Source organism: Rhinolophus hipposideros (assembly GCF_964194185.1).
Source record: "Rhinolophus hipposideros genome assembly, chromosome: 7".
In the NCBI taxonomy this organism is placed as follows: Eukaryota; Metazoa; Chordata; class Mammalia; order Chiroptera; family Rhinolophidae; genus Rhinolophus; species Rhinolophus hipposideros.
This window is the reverse complement of record NC_138053.1, coordinates 24007480-24026275: the sequence shown is the minus strand read 5'-3', so window position 1 is coordinate 24026275 and position 18796 is coordinate 24007480. Positions and strand designations below refer to the sequence as shown.

At 40.3% G+C, this 18796-nt stretch overlaps 1 protein-coding gene across 2 annotated transcripts; it reads left to right on the top strand.

Moving 5' to 3' along the window:
- Positions 1-6603: 6603 nt before the first annotated feature.
- Positions 6604-15795, top strand: SRP19 (signal recognition particle 19). 2 transcript variants are annotated; one of them, XM_081052903.1, is made up of 5 exons: positions 6604-6748; positions 7378-7453; positions 10614-10685; positions 10793-10904; positions 12788-15795. In XM_081052903.1, the coding sequence occupies exons 1-5, from the start codon at positions 6708-6710 to the stop codon at positions 12919-12921; spliced, it is 435 nt and encodes a 144-aa protein (XP_080909029.1). In that variant the 5' UTR covers positions 6604-6707; the 3' UTR covers positions 12922-15795. The 2 variants fall into 2 exon arrangements, with proteins under 2 accessions (XP_080909029.1, XP_080909030.1); XM_081052904.1 differs by having other exon boundaries at positions 6614-6748; positions 10633-10685.
- The last annotated feature ends 3001 nt before the right edge of the window (positions 15796-18796 follow it).

The following is an 18796-nucleotide window of genomic DNA, read 5'->3' as shown; positions in this document are numbered from 1 at the left end:
TATTCAGTATAATTCTTTATATTTGTGACTATTCACTTATTTTCTTGAAGTTATGTGATTGTTACTATTTTTAAATTAAAAATACTCATAATGCGTACTAATGAAAGTGACCATTGAATATAAAGCAACATTGGTGAAAAATAACTATTTGGAACTATTCCAAATATTAACCTGCCTCCCCTACACCACCGTTTGGAATCCAAACACTTAGCCTCACTGGTCACTGCACCACATACCCAGTCTTTCCCCTTGGCCTAGGGGAGACTCATCAACAACTGACCAGTGACTGAAGACATACGACTGGCTTTAGAAAAAAAGACTGGCCTAATCAATTTGAAGAGTCAGAAAGTAAATCTCTGGTTGGTGATTGAGGGCTGGAACTGCAAGCTCTTCAAAGTTAAGGCCGGGGTTAGTATGGGTATGGTTCGCATCATGAAGCTAAAACTAAGAGAAAGCCAGCCAGTAGAGAAAGAGAAGGGAACAGATACGGGAGGGAGGTATTGGAGCAAATGAAAGGCAAGTCACTAGCTCCTGGTGCTACCTCAGTCCCTACCATTTCTGAGACCTAGTTCTGCTTTTCCTTGTGTTTGGGGTATTTGTGAACTTTTAAACACACTTTGTTCCTGAAGTAACTGAACTAACAAAACCATATTTAGACACACCTTAGTGAGGGCTTTTTTGTTTTTTTGTTTTTAATTTCAAAGATAGAGAAAACTTTCTTAAAATATCTGTGGGGAGAGAGGAATAGATTGCCTACAAAAAAATAATAGTAATATTGGCATCAGATTTCTTCTCTGCAATACAAAATACCAAAAAAAGAAAAAAAAACAGAACTATATATGCAGCTTTTGGAAGGGAATAGAAATACTACCTAAGAATTCTGAAACCAAGCAAACTAGTATTTAATTTATTTGAAGTACTTGCAACATTCAGAATTCTTATTATAGTTACCAACAAAACCTTCTCTAAAAAAGATATTCATTCATTTAAAGAATATGAGGTAGTGCATAGGATTTGAATGAGGGCCAGAAAATCAGTCTTGCAAACTGGACAGTGGAAACAATACCCAAGCCATACTATGAGCCTGCTTCTGCTGCTCCTAAACACCGGAATCCTCTGACACATCCTGGCCATAAAATAAGGTTACATATGACACTTGCTTCCTCCCCCTGCTCACTTTTGAAGTCTTGCTTGGGTGGACATGATTGGCGGAGGCTAGGTCACATGCCTGTGCTGGATCCCCAAAACATGAATTCCCCAAATCGAGGAGGGGCATTTCAAAAGCACTGGGCAACCAGAAACCATGACATACTTCTATTTCAGTATTCCTAGTCCCAAGCAATTAAAATAAATGGAAAGGTATTCGGGAAACAGTTTGAGCAATAAAACTTTTAAACTTGAATGTATGTGTAAATAATTCTGGTAAATCTGATGATGAATCTCAATGAGAATATCCACGTAACTCAAAACTGAAAAGATGAAATTATTAATTTTAATAACCTTAAATTCCAGATTATTCCAACTCAAACTAAGAAACAGTGTTTAGAAGAGAGGGAAAATGTAAAAGCATGCTAAATTTCTAATCTTATGTCGGCAGTGTCAAAAAATACTTATTTTTAACTTAGAAAAATACAAATTTAATAATTTAGTGGTAACTTCAATGTTAAAAAAATAAATAAAACTTCTCATCCAAATCACTTGCAGAAAGATAACAATTAGGAATACTTGAACAACATATCAAAGAACAGGAAAAATGGCAGTGGGAGAATTTCCACACAAAGAAGCATAAACTGGCTAGAGATTTACCAAATAATAAATTAAGCATATAGTAAATAAAAAACACTCTCAGATTGGAGTCAAGTGAAAAAATCTAACTATATGTCATTAACAAAAGGCACACTTAAAACAATCTAGAATGGATAAAACTAAAAGTCAAATACACTTGCACAGGCAAATGCAAAGAAAGCACTGATGGCAAATTTATATCAGACCAAGTGTGATTTTGGATAAAAGGCATGGAACAGAATGAAGAGATGAACATCAGTTATGATGCTTTCTTTAAATGTCAAATGACACAGCATTATATGTATGAAACAAAATCACAAAGACAAAAATTGTCACAAACCATGGATCCAGTAATTAAAGAAGATGGGGCCTCTAAAGAAGTAATTAAGGTAAAATGAGATCATAAGAATGAGGACCTGATAGGATTAGTGTCCTTAAACATCAGAGCGCACTCTCTCTCTCTCTCTCTCCCTTCCTTCCTCCCTCCTCCTCCTCCTCCTCCTCCTCCTCCTCCTCCTCCTCCTCCTCCTCCTTCTTCTTCTTCTTCTCTCTCTCTCTCTCTCTCTCTCTCTCTCTCTCTCTCTCTCTCTCTCTCTCTCTCTCTCTCTCTCTTCTCTCTTGCACACAAAAAAGAGATCACAGCAAGAGGACTTGACTTCCCTGCCTCCAGGACTGTAAAAAATAAATTTCAGTTTAAGAAAAAGAAAAGTTATTACTTAAAACCACATCTTTATTCTAAAAAGGGTGGATCTTAAAGAAGGTTCTCAGAAGGTCCTTTTGAGTTTTGAAATCAAAAGCTAAACCTGGAGTTTAGGTAAAAAGAGAGTTAGAGAACATTTCAAGATTTGCTTAAAAGAGGCAAGAATTTGGGATTATTGGGGTACTCCAGGAATGGGGGAGGCTGAGGAGCAGCGATGGGGAAGGACAAAAGGAAAGAGGAGGCAACAAAAAGGTGAGAAGTCAAGGTCTATGTGGGGTAGCATAGCCAGTAAAATCCCTAATAATGCAGTGATTAAAATGGTTTTAGAAACAGACATACACTATTTCAGTTGGAACCCTAAATTCTTTGTAAAATCTCTGTTCCAGTATGAATATATTCACTTCATTTTAATTTTCAGAATCTTAACTATTGCAATTAGCTTCACCATCCCATCAATTTAATTATTTAAGCCTAAGTGTAAACTAGATTTAAGGGTTTCCCACTGTTTTTCTATATTTTCCTCTGTATTTCCTCTCATTTTCTTCAGTTCTTTGTGTTACTATAATTTGGCTTGGCTGGAGTATGTCCTCAAAAAGTTATTTACTTTTTTCCAGAAAAGCCAAGTAAAGGATATACTTTCTAAATTTTTCTTTAAAATTGTTTTCTTTTGCCCTCACACAAAGGATACTTTGGATCACAACATTGGTCATGATTCTTTTTCCTCAAAACTCTATAAACTTCTAAAAAAACAAACAAAACAACACTTCTAAACTTCTAGTGTTTACTGTGGCTAAGGCTAAGAAGTTAAAATACCAGCCTGAGTTTTTAGACAACTTTCATTTCCTTAGAGTTTGTAGGATTTTGTTTTTACCATTGAAATAAAGAAACTTACTGACGAGTCCTGTTTTCTTTTCCAGAAACTTAACCAGTGTGGACAGGCATCATCCAATCTATTGAGGGCCCAAATAGAACAAAAGGGCAGAGGAAAGGTGAATTGTTTCTGTCACTCTCTTTTCCGTCTGGGTATCCATTTTCAGTCTTGGCTGGGAGTTATACCATCAGCTCCCGTGGTTCTCGGGCCCTTGGACTCAGACTGAGCTATACCACCAGCGTTCCTAGTTCTCCAGTTTGCAGATGGCATATTGCATATAGCATAATTATGCAATATGCAATAACAATTATGGTGGCGTATCTCAGCCTCCATAATTGCGTGAACCAATTTTTATAACAATCTCTTACATATCCTATTCTGTCTCTGGAGAACCCAATACACTTAACTTTGCAGGATTCTTACTAAACCTGGGCTATGCAGGCTCAAGATGGAATAAGCCAACTAAGGTCAAGGCCTAGTCGAGAAGAGCACTCGGAGGCGCCAGTCTAAAGTTTGGTCAAGGAGAGCACCGAGAGGCCACACCACAGGGAAAGGGAGGTGCCCAGCTAGCCTTCAGCTGTTGCAGCCATTCCAGCTGAGGTAGAGACATAAGAGTGAAGAAGTCATTTTGGATGGTCTGGCTACAGCAGATGCCACGTAGATAAGCTATTCCTGCGGAGCCCTATGCAAATTGCAGTTTCATGAGCACATAAACAATTGTTTTTGTTTTAAAGCACTAAGTTTTAGAGTGGTTTGTTACATAGCAATAAACAAGTGAAGCAGGCAGGCTATCCCCATTAGTTAACCAAGTAGACCCAGGCATGCCTGAATTCCCTGATGGATTCAACTCAGGCCCAGGCTGCTATAGCTGTATGCATGTCAGTCTCATCCTTTAGATTTATGAGAAACTTGAGCAAGAGTTACTTTATTTTATTTATTTTTTATTTTTTTAAAGATTTTATTGGGGAAGGGGAACAGGACACTATTGGGGAACAGTGTGTACTTCCAGGACTTTTTTTTTCCAAGTCAAGTTGTTGCCCTTCAATCTTAGTTGTGGAGGGTGCCATTCAGCTTCAAGTTGTTGTCCTTTCAGTCTTAGTTGTGGTGGGCACAGGTCAGTTCCAGATCCAGTTGCTGTTGCTAGTTGCAGGGGGCGCAGCCCACCATCCCTTGCGGGACTCGAGGAATCGAAGTGGCAACCTTGTAGTTGAGAGCCCATGCTCCATCGGGAGCTCAGCAGCAGTGGTTGAGAACCACTGGCCCATGTGGGAATCGAACCGGCAGCCTTTGTAGTTAGGAGCATGGAGCTCCAACCGCCTGAGCCACTGGGCTGGCCCCAAGAGTTATTTTATTATCAATATCGGTATCCCTAGCACCTCTCATCGGAGTATCTGACACAGTAAATTCTCAGCGTGTTCTTATTGAGTTAGAGGCCAATGAATGATCTGTACACAGATATTACCTAATCCACCAAGTTCTTCCCCTTATCACTCTGTCAAAACTCACATGTCATTTTACTTACATCTGCAACAGTCCCCTCCCACCAACACACACGTATACATCACATCTCTTCTTTAACCCCTTTCCTCTTCCTGCTTTCAATTCTTATTCAACTATCTTAGGAAAATTTCTCGTATTCCTCAGTCTTCTCTCTTCCATCCTTGTGAACCCTACCCCTATACAATAGCCTCAACCAAGCTCAATAGGTTGAATTTAGTGGCATGAGGAAAAGGAAGACAGTTTGGTAAATATTAGATTTGAAAACAAGTGCCATCGATCTCTAAAGCCCTTTCATCATCTCCAAAATTTTCCATGTCCACTTCATCTTCCTTTAATTCAACCTGCTTTTCCATAAGCATAAGCATTTAAAAACTTTATATTTGGTTATTATTTGTTTAATCATCAGTATGGTAGCAATATTGCTGTCTCCCCACCCAACGCCCCTTTTTCTTTCTACATATACATATACAACAACATTGTGGAGTTAAATAGGAGTTATGGATCTAGCATAGAATAGCACTCAAAAATATTAGGAAATGTAACAATTTCAATATTAGTCTCTAATTACTTACATGGCTCTAAGAAAACTCCATGGTAAGTAGTACTACCCATATTAAACCTCAGACGATCTTGTTCATTTCCCATTTATGTAAATGTGTATATAAAATGTTAATTTTTCTAAAAAATATTCGAATTTTCGTGACGCAACTAAAGTATGAAAGCAAAGTCCTAAAGCAGGTAAACTATTTTAAATGTTGCATTCATTTCATCCCTAAATGTTTTGTTTAGTGATTGAATGAAGCTCTTTTTGCAGGGATCATGTACAATTTAGAAATAAATAAGACTTATTTATTTGCACCAGCACCAAACTAATCCGGTGTTTACAAAGAGGACTATGAGGCGGGAGGAGTTGAGGACACGGAGAAAAGTCAGGGGCTTCCAATCAGACGAGCTGCGCATCTGTGCTCAGCCATCATTAAGGTGAATGGAAAGCGCCTGACCTCAGAGACTAAGCTTTGGGAGGGCTAGTTACCTTACTTTGTCCATTTGTTTTGTTTCGTTTGTTTGTTTGTTTTAGAAAAGTACCTTTGTAGGTGTGGAATAAACAGCAGCTACTAAATGGGAATGAAGATGCGTGTTTAACTGAAGAACGAACAGCTGAAACACAGTGCCTTGCAAGTAACCCAAGGTATGCAAAAATACAGTGAGTGTTAGTGTAGAGGATGATCTTCGGAAGTTTAAAAAGGTATACAGTCTAATTCCTAACATTTATACGGCACAGAAACCCAGTGCCAGAATTTTGCGTGTTCCACCACGATAAAAATCCATTTTGCCAACTTCAGTATCAGAGTCACACATTTTGCAGGGCCCAGGAGCGCATCAAGATGAAACAAAGCACATTTTCTTGCTTGCTCAAAACTACACCGATGACCCGCGGTGTACAGTGCCCTCGTCCGCTGGTGAAGGTAGATAGCACCCTCCAAACTGAAACTGGACGTGAAGGAGAGTGAAGATTTAACTCCATTTTAGCGACGGTGCATGCGCCCCGTCCTATGTCCTGCGTCCTGTGTCATTTAGGGACATAGGAGACATAGGAGAAGGGAAGGAATCAGGATCGTTCGTGGATCCCATCGCGAGAGGAGAGAGCCGAACGCCACGTCAGAAACTAAAGACCCTGACGCCGAGCGACAGGTGCGGGAACAAACGGCCAGGGCAAAGCCCTGGCCGCGCAGGCGCTCGGGTAGGCGGGACTTCCGCCGGAAGGCGGGCTAGCTGGGAACCCTCGACCCCGAGGTCCGGCCGGCGTACTTCTCGGCTGGCACCGGTGTGGTGCCGAGTGGGCGGGTGGAGATGGCTTGCGCCGCGGCGCGATCCCCGGCCGACCAGGACAGGTGGGTCCTGAGAGAGGAAGGGGCTTGCCGCGAGCCCGCGGTGTGGCGCCGCCCTCCCCGCCCGGAGGGCTCGCGGGGAAGCTCGGCCGGGCCGCAGGCCCCGCGCCTCTCGCCGGGCGGCCGTGTGTCCGGAAGGCCCGCGGCGCCTCGCGCTTGGCGGGGTCCCTGCGGTTCGGACTGTGGTAGCTCGGTGTTGACCTGTACGTGACACGGAGGACGTCGGGTGCTACGTGCACAAGGCGTTCAGTGTCAGAGTCACAAAGGGAGAGCTCTGGTACCTGAATCGTGTCCTTCGGGAGGGCTCGTTTGCCCTGGCTAAAGCCCTGAGTACTTCTGACTCCGGAGTCTACTTAAGGGAGCGGGACCCCCCCCAGGAGCTTTTGATAGACAGCTGTGTCTAACTCAACAGGTGACGGCATCGTTTCTTTTTAAAAAACAATTTCTCTAGCAAGTGTTTTTTTTTCCATCTGGGGTAGTGAGTTAAGCTTTCCTTTTTAAATAAGTTAAATAAAAGGGAGCTATTTAAAGAAAAGATACTACGCAAATAGTTGATAACGATGAATGAATGAATGAGTGGAGTTTTGGAAATGACAGCTCCAATGACACCAGCTGTGCTTTTTCTGTAACAGGTTTATTTGCATATATCCCGCGTATTTAAATAACAAGAAGACCATCGCGGAGGGCAGACGAATCCCCATAAGTAAGGTAAGCAGGTTGGCACCTTGGTTCTCTCGTGAGGGATTGGGAGAGGTTTGATTATTAGGGCCACAAAAGCCTCTTTACTGCATTTGGAGGCGTGGGGGGCTATGGAGAACAGTAGCCAAAAATTGGGGTGCTTTTCTGCATAATGGTGAAATCAGAAAGGCACTGACTGATTCATAGCTGAAGGAGTTTTTAAAGTGAGTCTTCATGAGCTTGTGTTTGAAAGAAGGGAATGGGAAGGGTCGTAGAGTTTGCAGGTTTTTATTCAAACCAAGGTTGTGACGGACATCCCCTTAGTTGCGTAAACCAGAATTACACCACTGTACAATAGAATGTCCAGAACGTAGTTGAGTTCTCAAAGACAACTTGCAGAAATTTCAGAGGTGTTGAGTTTTAGCTTTATGTCAATTATTTTTGTTCTTTTTTGAGATGGTTAAAGTTATTTGACATTAGGAAAGTGCCTAATGCTAAGTAAAAGGTCTTTCTAGAGGCTTTTTATTTTCAAAAGTGATGTCATATTCTATTTTTTCAAGAATCACATTTGTCGTCTATTGACAGATTTAAGGTAGCTTTTTCAGAAGCAATGAATTAGTTAATTTTGTGTTATTTAATATTTCCTACTTTGCTGCTGAACCGTGTAAAGAAAAGTCTATTTTGCTGCCTCGGGCTAAAAGAGAAAGGTGCCAACGCACTAGTTCAGAATAATGCCTGACATCGAGCCACTCTAACAGAGGCCTGTGGTAGCAAGCTCTTATATAATTTGGAGATTGGTTAAATTGTTTTTAACTTTTTTGTTTGTTTTAAAGATTTTATTGGGAAAGGGGAACAGGACTTTATTGGGGAACAGTGTGGTATTTCCAGGACCCGTCAGCTCCAAGTCAAGTTGTTGTCCTTTCAATCTTAGTTGTGGAGGGCGCAGCTCAGCTCCAGGTCCAGTTGCTGTTCAGTCTTAGTTGCAGGGGGCGCAGCCCACCATCCCTTGCAGGAGTCGAACTGGCAACTTGTGGTTGAGAGCACAGGCTCCAACCAACTGAGCCATCCATCGCCTGGGAGCTCAGTGGCAGCTCAGCAGCAGCTCGTTGTCTTCATTCTAGTTGTGGAGGGTGCATCTCACGGGCCCATATGGGAATTGAATCAGAGACCTTGTTGCCCAAAGCTCACACTCTAACCAAGTGAGCCACCCGTCCGCCTCTTTTTAACTTTATTGATATATAGTATACATATAGAAATATACATAAATCTTATATCTTTCTTGGTTAATTTTCACAAAGTGAGTACACTTGTGGAACTAGCACCCAGGAAAATTCCTTTATGTCCCGTCACTGTCACTGTCCTCTCCACGTATACCGTGTTTCCCTGAAAATAACACCTAGCCGGACAATCAGCTCTAATGCGTCTTTTGGAGCAAAAATTAATGTAAGACCCGGTCTTATGTTGCTATAAGACCCGGTCTTATGTTACTATAAGACCGAGTCTTTATATAAGTCTTATATAATATTATAGGCTCGGTCTTATATCGTATTATATAATATAATGTAATGTAAGACCGGATCTTATATAAATTTTTGCTCCAAAAGACACATTAGAGCCGATTGTCCGGCTAGGTCTTATTTTCGGGGAAACTCAGTACTCAGTGTCCTGACTTCCAACACCTTAGATTACTTTTGCTTGTTTTTGAATTTTATTTAAATGACATTATACGCTATATACTTTTGTGTCTGTCTTTTTTCACCAAACTTCTAGCTTATGAGATTTAGCCACATTTTTGAATATAGTTTAATTCTTGTTGCTCTATGGCAAGGTTTATCAACAGCAGCACTGTTGACATTTTGAGCCAGATAATTCTTTGCTGTGAGGCTGTCCTGTGCATTTTAGGTTGTTTAACAGCATCCTTGGCCTCCACCCATTAGATGCCGGTGCCCCACCCCACCTAGTAGTGACAATCAAGAATGTCTCCAAAGCATTGTCAAATGTCAGTTGGGGGCCAAAATTGCCTTGCTGAAAACCACTGCTCTTTAGTATCGCATTGTATGGATATACCACAGTCCATTCTACAATGGATAATTGGATTGTTTCTGGTTTGGGGCTATTATAAATAGTGCTGCTGTGAACATTCTTCAGTTTGTCTCTTAGTGAACATATTTTGCACTTTTCTTGAATACATATCTAGAAGTGGAATTGCTGGGCCCTAATAGTGCATATGTTTAGCTTTAGTAGATACTGCCAAACAATTTTCTAAAGTGATTGTATCTGTAGTAGTTGTTTAACCAATATTCATTGAGCTCCTACTATGTTCATGCCAGGTGCTGGGGAATATAATGGTGAACAAAGTAGTCCTTGCCCTTGTGGAGCTTATGTTCCATTTGAATGGACAAGGACACACAAGTATGACTCAGTGTTATTCCTGGGATTTTTTTTTTTAATTACAATGGAAACAACTGTACCTAGTAGAAAAGGAAACCTAGGGTGTGGTACGTGTTTTGATAATATTTGAAATGATTTACACAACAATATTGCAGTATCCACTTAAAACTAGTTTAGTATTTTTTTATTTAATTATAATTGCCATTCAATATTATTTTATATTAGTTTCAGGTGTACAGCATTGTGGTTAGAAATTTATGTAATTTACACAGTGATTCCCCAATAAGTCTAGCATCCACCTGGCACCATACATAGTTATTACAATATTGTGTACTGTATTCCCTATGCTGTACTTTACATCCCCGTGACTGTTTTGCAACTGCCAATTGTACTTCTTTCTCTCTTGACCGTTTTCACCATGCCCCCCCCCAACCCTTCTCCCATCTGGCAATCATCAGTTTGTTCTCTGTATCTGTGAGTCTTTCTGTTTTGTTTGTTCATTTATTTTGTTCTTTAGATTCCACATACAAGTGGAATCGTAGGGTATTTGTCTTTTTCTGTCTTGACTTACTTCACTTAGCATGATACACTGTAGGTCCATGTATGTTGTCCCAAATGGGGCAAAAAAAGATTTCATTCTTTTTTAATGGTGAAAGGTGAAATACTGTTCCATTGTATATATGTGCCACATCTTCTTTATCTAATTGTCTGTTGATGAGCGCTTAGGTTGCTTCCATATTTTGGTTATTGTAAATAATGCTGCATAAGCTGTTTAGTGTTTTTGTTTTTAACTGTTCAGGCTGTTGAAAATCCTACAGCTACAGAGATTCAAGATGTGTGCTCAGCAGTTGGACTTAATGTATTTCTTGAGGTATGATGTGGTTCTTCCTTTACTACTTTCCATACTCAGCTCATTGATATAATAACTTTCTTAAATAAAGGCTGTTTTTCACTTTTTTAATTTTTTTTTTACAATAGAAAAATAAAATGTACTCCAGAGAATGGAATCGTGATGTTCAGTACAGGGGCAGAGTTCGGGTCCAGCTCAAACAGGAAGATGGCAGCCTCTGTCTTGTACAGTTCCCATCACGTAAGCCTTTTTAAATGAATGAATGAAGTTTGGGGATAGGTTATTCCTCTACATTACAGAAAAGGTTCTGATCTTTTGAAAGTTAAAAATCATAATTTGTGTTCTACAGATTAATTTGAGAAAGGACTGCTGCTGATGGAGAGGTAAACAGTGGTTCCAACTTCTAAGTTAAGGATTTCTGAGAATATGATAAAACCTACTAATGGTTTCTCCAAGAAATTTGTTTTGTGAACATTTTATCAATCTCTGGAAGTTTATCATTGTTCCCAGGTTAAGCATATAAAATTAGTATATTGTCAGATGTTAATTGCTTTCTCATTCTGTTTCTACTTTTCTCCCTAAGTTCTCACGTGTTTTGTTTTTCACTTTTTTACTTTCCTGCCTAATATGTCATGGAACACATTCACTCCTCTTTAATTATCCATCCCCCTAAATTTCTCCCAGCTCCCCACTTCCGTAATGACCACTGTGTACATGTGCAAAGACCATCCATGCACACGTCCCGTGCACCTAAGTGAGACTGTATCCCAGGAGTGTGATTACCATGTGATAGGCCATACACGTTGTTCCATTTTTCTCTCTCTCATGTATTTGCTGAAATCCGCCAATCCCCTGGTAATCACTATCCCACTCTTCTCTTTGCTGTTGTAAGTTTCAGATCCTAGAGATCCTGAAATCTTCTTATAATTTCTATCACTAATAAATCTAAAAAGCCATATTTAGTGAAAAAAAGCAAGAGATATGCGTAGTGTGATACCACTTAAGTAAGTTTAAATACAAAATAAGAAAACACAGTCTTAAGATAGTAGTTAACAATGGCAAGCAGAGAGTAGAGACGGGGTATGGTCAGAGAAGGCGGTAGCATTATCCCCAGTGTTTTATTTATTAAACAACAACAATAACCAAACAAAACTGGACAGCAGTACTATAATATAGTAAATCTGGGTGTTGCAAAGTATTTACTCTAATATAGTAAATCTGGGTATTATTTACATGTTGTTATTTTCAGAATTTTTTAGTTTTAAAAAAATATTAATTATTTTAAATGGAGACTTTTTTTTGATACAGTAACAGGAAACAGACACCTTGTTTTTAGTTGAATTAAAATAGGCTGGTTTCTATACTAAAAAACTTGTCAGATATTTGACAAGAAAACTTGTTAGATATTTCTAGAAAGTTAAGATTCTGACTCAGGAGTGACAGATGTGTATATTCCAGTATGTTTTTTCTCTTTGACATCTTTTTAGACTATCTTAAAATTAGAAAGACAAAACAACAACAGGCTTCATTTTAAAATAATATTTGGAAAGATATTACATCCTGTTTCCAGTAACCAAATAGTTACAAAGTAAAAAGAAAAGCTGAGGGGCTTGGTGTATTGGGCTAAGGAAGGCAGCTACTGGAGCTGGAGGAGGTGGTTGGTGGAGAGAGCAGCAGGGGTTCATGTATTCATAAGTTATCTGAGCATATGAGTAATATTTTTTGTAATTTAATGACTTTGGATTTTTGTTATAAGACTGAGCGGCCCTTTGTTTCCATAGTTTTAAGTTACAATGGGATGCTGTTTCCAGCTTCTTATATTTAGATACATTCTCCTTTGATCTTCAAGTCAATTACTATGACCAAGACCAAAATTTTTGTTTCACACTCTGTGTTTTAAATTTTGTTTGTGTTTATTTAAATATTTCAGCATTGTTCTCAATACTTTTCTCCACCAAAGGCCCCTACTTGAATGAGTCATTGTCTTCATAGTTCTTTTTTTCTTTTTAAATCCTTCTCATTTTCTTGATGTGATAATTTCTTGAACTTTATGGTATTTAAGTAAATGACTTTCTATGTCTTATCTCTCAGATTATACACTAAGCCTAATTTCTGGTTTCTAGGTAAGTCGGTGATGCTGTATGCAGCAGAAATGATACCTAAATTGAAAACAAGGACACAAAAAACAGGAGGTGGTGACCAAAGTCTTCAGCAAGGAGAGGGAAGTAAAAAAGGGAAAGGAAAGAAGAAGAAGTGACCTGGTATGAGAATCAAGTATGTCATACTACTGTAAGAGACGTGAGTGGAAGTTTCTAATTTGTATCTGAGAGAAACAAGCTTTTTGTTTGTATCATTTAACTGAACTGTGAACAGTTGTGCCTCCCAGCTTCAGCATCAGAGTTGACAGTGAAATTTGTATCAGAAGTTTGCGTCTAGCCTGTATGCAGTATAAAATCTTTTTCTTTTTTTTTTTTTTTTTTTTTTTGCTATTCAATGCAGTTTCTGTGGAAGAAAAACATATTTTTGGACAGTGGACGCTACCATAAGTTACTTGAAATCCTGTATCTCTCCTCTATGTAAACATGTTCAGATAAATGAGTTTAATAAGATTTGAAACACATTTTATTCACCTTTTAAGTTAATGAAATAAAATTCGAAACTGACTTTTGCAGCTTTTACTTGTGAACTGATCAGTGCCAGTAGAGGAGATAATTAGAATAAAATGGGTAGTTGAAGTTTAGTGTGAGCCTAAAACTAGGAAGAAGTGGGTAAGTCCTCTTGGAGGTCTATGAACAGCTCATCTATAGCTCATATTCCTTTAATCAGTTACTGTTAATTGAACTGTTCAGTTACTAGTTTTTTGACATATGAAAAGTCCTGGAGTTTAAGCTTTAGATTTGCTTATTTTGTGTAGGCTTAAGAACATTATTTTAACTGGAGTTCTAAAATTACCTATGTTTTAGCACCTTCAGATACATTTTTTTCAAGACTCTTAATTGGGTTGGTGATTCTGACCTTATCCCAAAGCACTGTTTCTGAAAGTGGTGGTTCTTGGAAAATTCAAGCGAATCCCTATCTAACCATGTTTTTGTCTGCTGTGTTTATCTCCTGGGGAACTGCCATCTCTGACTCCATATGCTTCTGGAAGGGCTGTTACTGTCCTGCGCCCCAATGTTTAGGTCAGTGATGGGCCACATACACAGCAGTGGTCCCATAAGATTATAATGGAGCTAAAACATTCCTGTCGCCTAGTGACGTCTTAACTGTTGAAAATTGGGAGCCCAACAGTGCATCACGCGTGTGTGTGGTGATGCTGGTATAACAAGCCTGCGCCGCCAGATGTGTGACAGTACGTGCATTGTGGGCCATATGCGATTCTTGATCGTGATAGTAAATGACTGTTACTGGTTTACATATTGACTATGCTTTTTAAATTACTGTAGAGGGTATTTCTACATATAAAAACAAGTTTGCTGTCAAACAGTATGCCGTGTTATACCAGCATGCCGTGTTATACTCACGCATCTGTGCTCACTGCGTCTCTTCAGTACATCATTTTCTCTTGTACTTGATTTATTCTTGTGTTTTAAAAGTGTAGTGTAGTATGGGGGTGAGGGGAGGGCAGAAACTTACGTGCTTTGATTTTGCTTCTTAAAAAAACGATGCAACAAGGAAACAAAACTTGAGTGTTAGTGTTGGTTAAAGTCTCCAGTCATGTAAACGCTTTCACATTCACTCACCACTCACCCAGAGCAGCTTCCAGTCCCACAAGCTCCATTCATGGTAAGTGCCCTGTGCAGGCGTACTATTTTTTAGTTTCTTATACAGCATTTTTGCTGTGCCTTTTCTGTGTTTAGATAACGGTTAGACAAATATATTGTATTAAAATTGCCTACAGTATTCAGCACAGTGACATGCTGTACAGGATTGTAGCTTAGGAGCAATAGACTATACCGGGCAGCCCAGGTGTATATAGTAGGTGTGGGGAAGATGTTAAGAAAATTTGCCTTCATTGGCTGGTGTTAACTTTTGTCTGTTCGCTTTTGTCTGTTAGTGCATGTGAGGTGATGGTTAGCTTAGGGTTAAGAGAATTCTTGGGTTGGGGTTGAGAGAATTCTCCCTTCTGTGTCATTCCCGGCAGGGGAGATATGAGATGATGTTGCTTTCTGTCTGTTTCGCCTGCATCAGCAGGTGAAGTGAAGAAGTACCTAAGTTATGTCAGGATGACGTGACAGGCAGGTTGCCAAGGTTTGGAAGGCCTTGGGCCGATGGTCCCAGGCGAGAACTGTAGGTATTGTTTTCACCAGCCAGACAGGCAACATTCTTATCATTTGTTCTTATCATTAGTTCTTATCATTAGTTCTTATCATTAACTGCTGGACCCTCCTGGAACTGGCTATTCCTTGAGAGGGGAGGCAGGAACGCAAAACTTGGCTCTGGGGTACATCTGAAGAGATATATAAGACAGACCTCAGTGGATTGATTGCTATTTCAAGAGATTCCTATTCAGAAGATGTGCTGTTTCAGGACTGCTTTTCAGGATTGGATTGTTTCAGAATGAGAGATTGGAACTTGCCTCAAGGGTCAATAAAGACTTCTTTTGTTGGCAAGTTGTCATTCTAGTATCTTTGGGAGCTTGTGTGCAGCTTGCAGCATCGGAAGACGCCCTAACTTCCAGCAACAACAACTACAGCAACGACGACAACAGCAGCAGCATTCTGGGGAACTAGCAAGCAGCAGTGGGAGATGCCTGAGTTTCCCTCAGCTGCAGACCTGGCAAGGTTTTAATTCCTTTCCACTGTTGTGTTTCCGGTGATTTGGTGAGCTTTTGGCATCTACTGTAACAGTTGCTATCCTGTAGAGTTTATCACTGCTTTTGGATGCTCCTTATTGATGTTATTTGTGTATTTAGCCAAGTGACTTTTGATCAATAGTAAGCATATGTTGAGATCTCTTGAACTTATATGTATGTGTACTCCTTTGACATGACATTGTTATCAATGTATATAGTTCAGTCTTAACCACCTTTAATTTGTCATTAGCACATTCTTTTTAAGTGCCTTTGTCCTTTGCTATTACATATCGCTAAATAAATTGATTAGATATTGCTGAATAAATCAATTAGCCCCTCTCTAGCGTGTGCTCCCCTTTCATTTCCCCAATCGTCATTACAGTAGGCTACACCATCTCATTTTCTGTAAGCCCACTCTGATGTTCACACAATGACGAATTGCCTAATGATGCGTTTTTCAGAACATACCTTCTTGTGAAGCTTCACCTGGCTGTATTTACAGGACTGCATCCTAACCACAGGATATGACCCAGGCCAGGCCAGTGGATTATTTCTCAGGAATTTAAATATGGAGAGAAACAATGAAGATGGTGATGGGAGCTAAGATATCTAATGGTCTACAAATTTCAGCTATCCTGATTCCTGTTCTTCTGAGGCCTGGTTTAGCTCTTCTGTGAATTCTGTGAGCAACTTCATATCCTTCCAGTAAATCCTATTTTCTTTTATGTTTTTATTACTTGAGATCAAACGATTCCAATTGATTACTAAATAAACAAACCCAGAGTTTCAGAGCTTTAAATGGTGTTATACACCCAGGCTATATGAAAATGATCCATTGGTGTGCAGAAGAAGTATTGGGATTCCTACTTATGTTTTTTTCCTAACAATTTATGTTGTTAATATGTTTTATAGTGAACACAGTATATAACAGTTTATATATTTGACTTACAAATATTGGGGCAGTATGTGCAAAACATGATTCAGAGCAGCCCTCTTTAGGAAAGTGTATCACTAAGGAACGTGTTTGGCTGTATAACAGGAAACAATGAGGGACTTAAGAAGGAGTCAATTTTTTTCAAGCAATATCCAAACATCGGTGTTGGTTCACCTGCTCATTGATGCACTCATATCTTCCCACTCTACTATCCATGTCATGTTTCTAACATCCTTAGGATTGTTGTCTCAAGCTTGTAAAAGGGCTGCTATAGCACCAGACATCACATCAGAGTTCAAGGCAGAAAGAAAAGATAGCTGTGCCAGCCACATTTGTCCCCCCTCCTTTAAAAGGAAAGCCATAGATTTCTCAGAAGCCCTTCCCAGCCAACTTTCACTTGTGTCTCATTGCCAAGAACTGTGGCACATGTCCATTTTCAGCTGCAGGGAGGCTGAGACAGTGAATATGTAGCTTTTTCAGTCCTGATGGTAGGGGCAGCCAAGAAGAAAGTTGAGAATGGATATTGGAACAGCCAACTTAAAAGATTTGTCACAGAAAGGTGACTGGAATCTAAAATTGTTTTAGTTCTGAGTCAGGAAGGATTGTCAGGAAGGTTTCAGAACTAGCTGTGACATCTTCATACTGTTGCAGGCAGTGCATCACCAGCTTATTTGCCAGTCAAGTGAAAAATGGGATCCTTCATAATGAGCAAGATTGAGCATGTATTCATATGTTGAAATACCATTTGTATTGACTTCAATGATTTATGTTCACATCCTTTGCCCACTTCTTAAGGAGTTCACTGTTTGTTACCAATATTGTACATCATATAGAGAGACAACTAGTTTTAATAGTTTCAATTTTAGGCCTTCTATCTTAATAGAGGATTTAGTTTGCCTTCTTTTACCCGCAACACACACATGCCTGCTTCTCATCTTCCCTCCTACCAATTACCAATATATTTCTGAATTTTGATCACCATTCATAGTTTGCATTATTACCACGTATTCCATTTGTAGCTGAGCCATTAGCACCTTTGCTACTCAAAAGTGTGTTCAGCCTCCCCTGGGAGCCTGTGAAACATGCAGAATCTCTGGTCCCACCACCGAAGAATTCACATGCATTTAACAAGATCCCAGGTGATTCTTAACGCACATTCAAGCTTAAACACTGAAGTGTGCTATGGATATTTTTGTTTTGTGGACATGATTTCCTTGCAGATATTTTTTGCTCTTTCTTACTATTTTTATCAAATGCCCTTTCAAAAAGTTTGTTCACATCAGGTAGTTTATTTTCTTTTCCTCAACTGAAAGGATTTTTTCAGGGGGAGGGGGAAGATTACAGTCGGGAGGTGCCACCGTGGCCAGCCAGGTGGAGGCTTCTGCTCAGAGGAAAATGGAGGAAGCACTTTATAAGAGGGGAAGAGGAAGTTAAAGAGAGGGGCAGCCACGGCTCTGGAACTGCCCTAACCCTACTTCTTCTAGGTTCTCCTGATGACAGAGGTGTGAGACCTTCCACATGCCCTTCTCGTTCCCGTCTTAAGGTCTCTATCAAGAATTTTGGGGGCCAGCCCAGTGGCTTAGGTGGTTGGAGCTCCATGCTCCCAACTCCGAAGGCTGCTGGTTCGATTCCCACATGGGCCATTGCGCTCTCAACCACAAGGTTTCCAGGTCAATTCCTCGAGTCCCGCAAGGGATGGTGGGCCCCGCACCCTGCAACTAAGATTGAACACGGCACCTTGAGCTGAGCTGCCGCTGAGCTCCTGGATGGCTCAGTTGGTTGGAGCGCGTCCTCTCAACCACAACTTTGCCGGTTCGACTCCTGCAAGGGATGGTGAGCTGTGCCCCCTGCAACTAGAAACAGCAACTGGACCTGGAGCTGAGCTGCGCCCTCCACAACTAAGACTGAAAGGACAACAAATTGAAGCTGAATGGCACCCTCCACAACTAAGATTGAAAGGACAACTTGACTTGGAAAAAAGGCCTGGAAGTACACACTGTTCCCCAATAAAGTCCTGTTCCCCTTCCCCATTAAAAAAAAAAAAAAAAATCCTTACAAAAAAAAAAAGAATTTTGACACAACCACCATCCCCAGGAGCCTCCGAGGCGCCACCCCTCCACCCCAGCTCTGGACCACCAGGCTCGAGGACGTAATCCAGGTCAGCTGCCAGCCCCTGCGCGCACCCTGGGAAGGGGTTGTTCCACCGCCAGCAGGCCGCCTGCGAACCCCTCAGGACCACATGGACCTCAAGAAGCCTTGGGGCTGCAGTGCAGGCCTTCAGAGCCCCAGGCTCTTTGAGGAAGGTGTGAATGCACCGGGATGGTCCAGGATGGCACCTGCAGCTCTTAATTTCATCTTTGTAAAAATCTCTACTGGAGCCTTTTACCTGGCTATAATGTCTTATCT

Excerpts from the sequence above, each read along its gene's own strand:
- SRP19 (XM_081052903.1), top strand. The coding sequence starts at position 6,708 with ATGGCTTGCGCCGCGGCGCGATCCCCGGCCGACCAGGACAG. Across the intron at positions 10,686-10,792 it reads GACTTAATGTATTTCTTGAG|AAAAATAAAATGTACTCCAG; the intron begins GTATGATGTGGT and ends TTTTTACAATAG. Across the intron at positions 10,905-12,787 it reads TCTTGTACAGTTCCCATCAC|GTAAGTCGGTGATGCTGTAT; the intron begins GTAAGCCTTTTT and ends TCTGGTTTCTAG.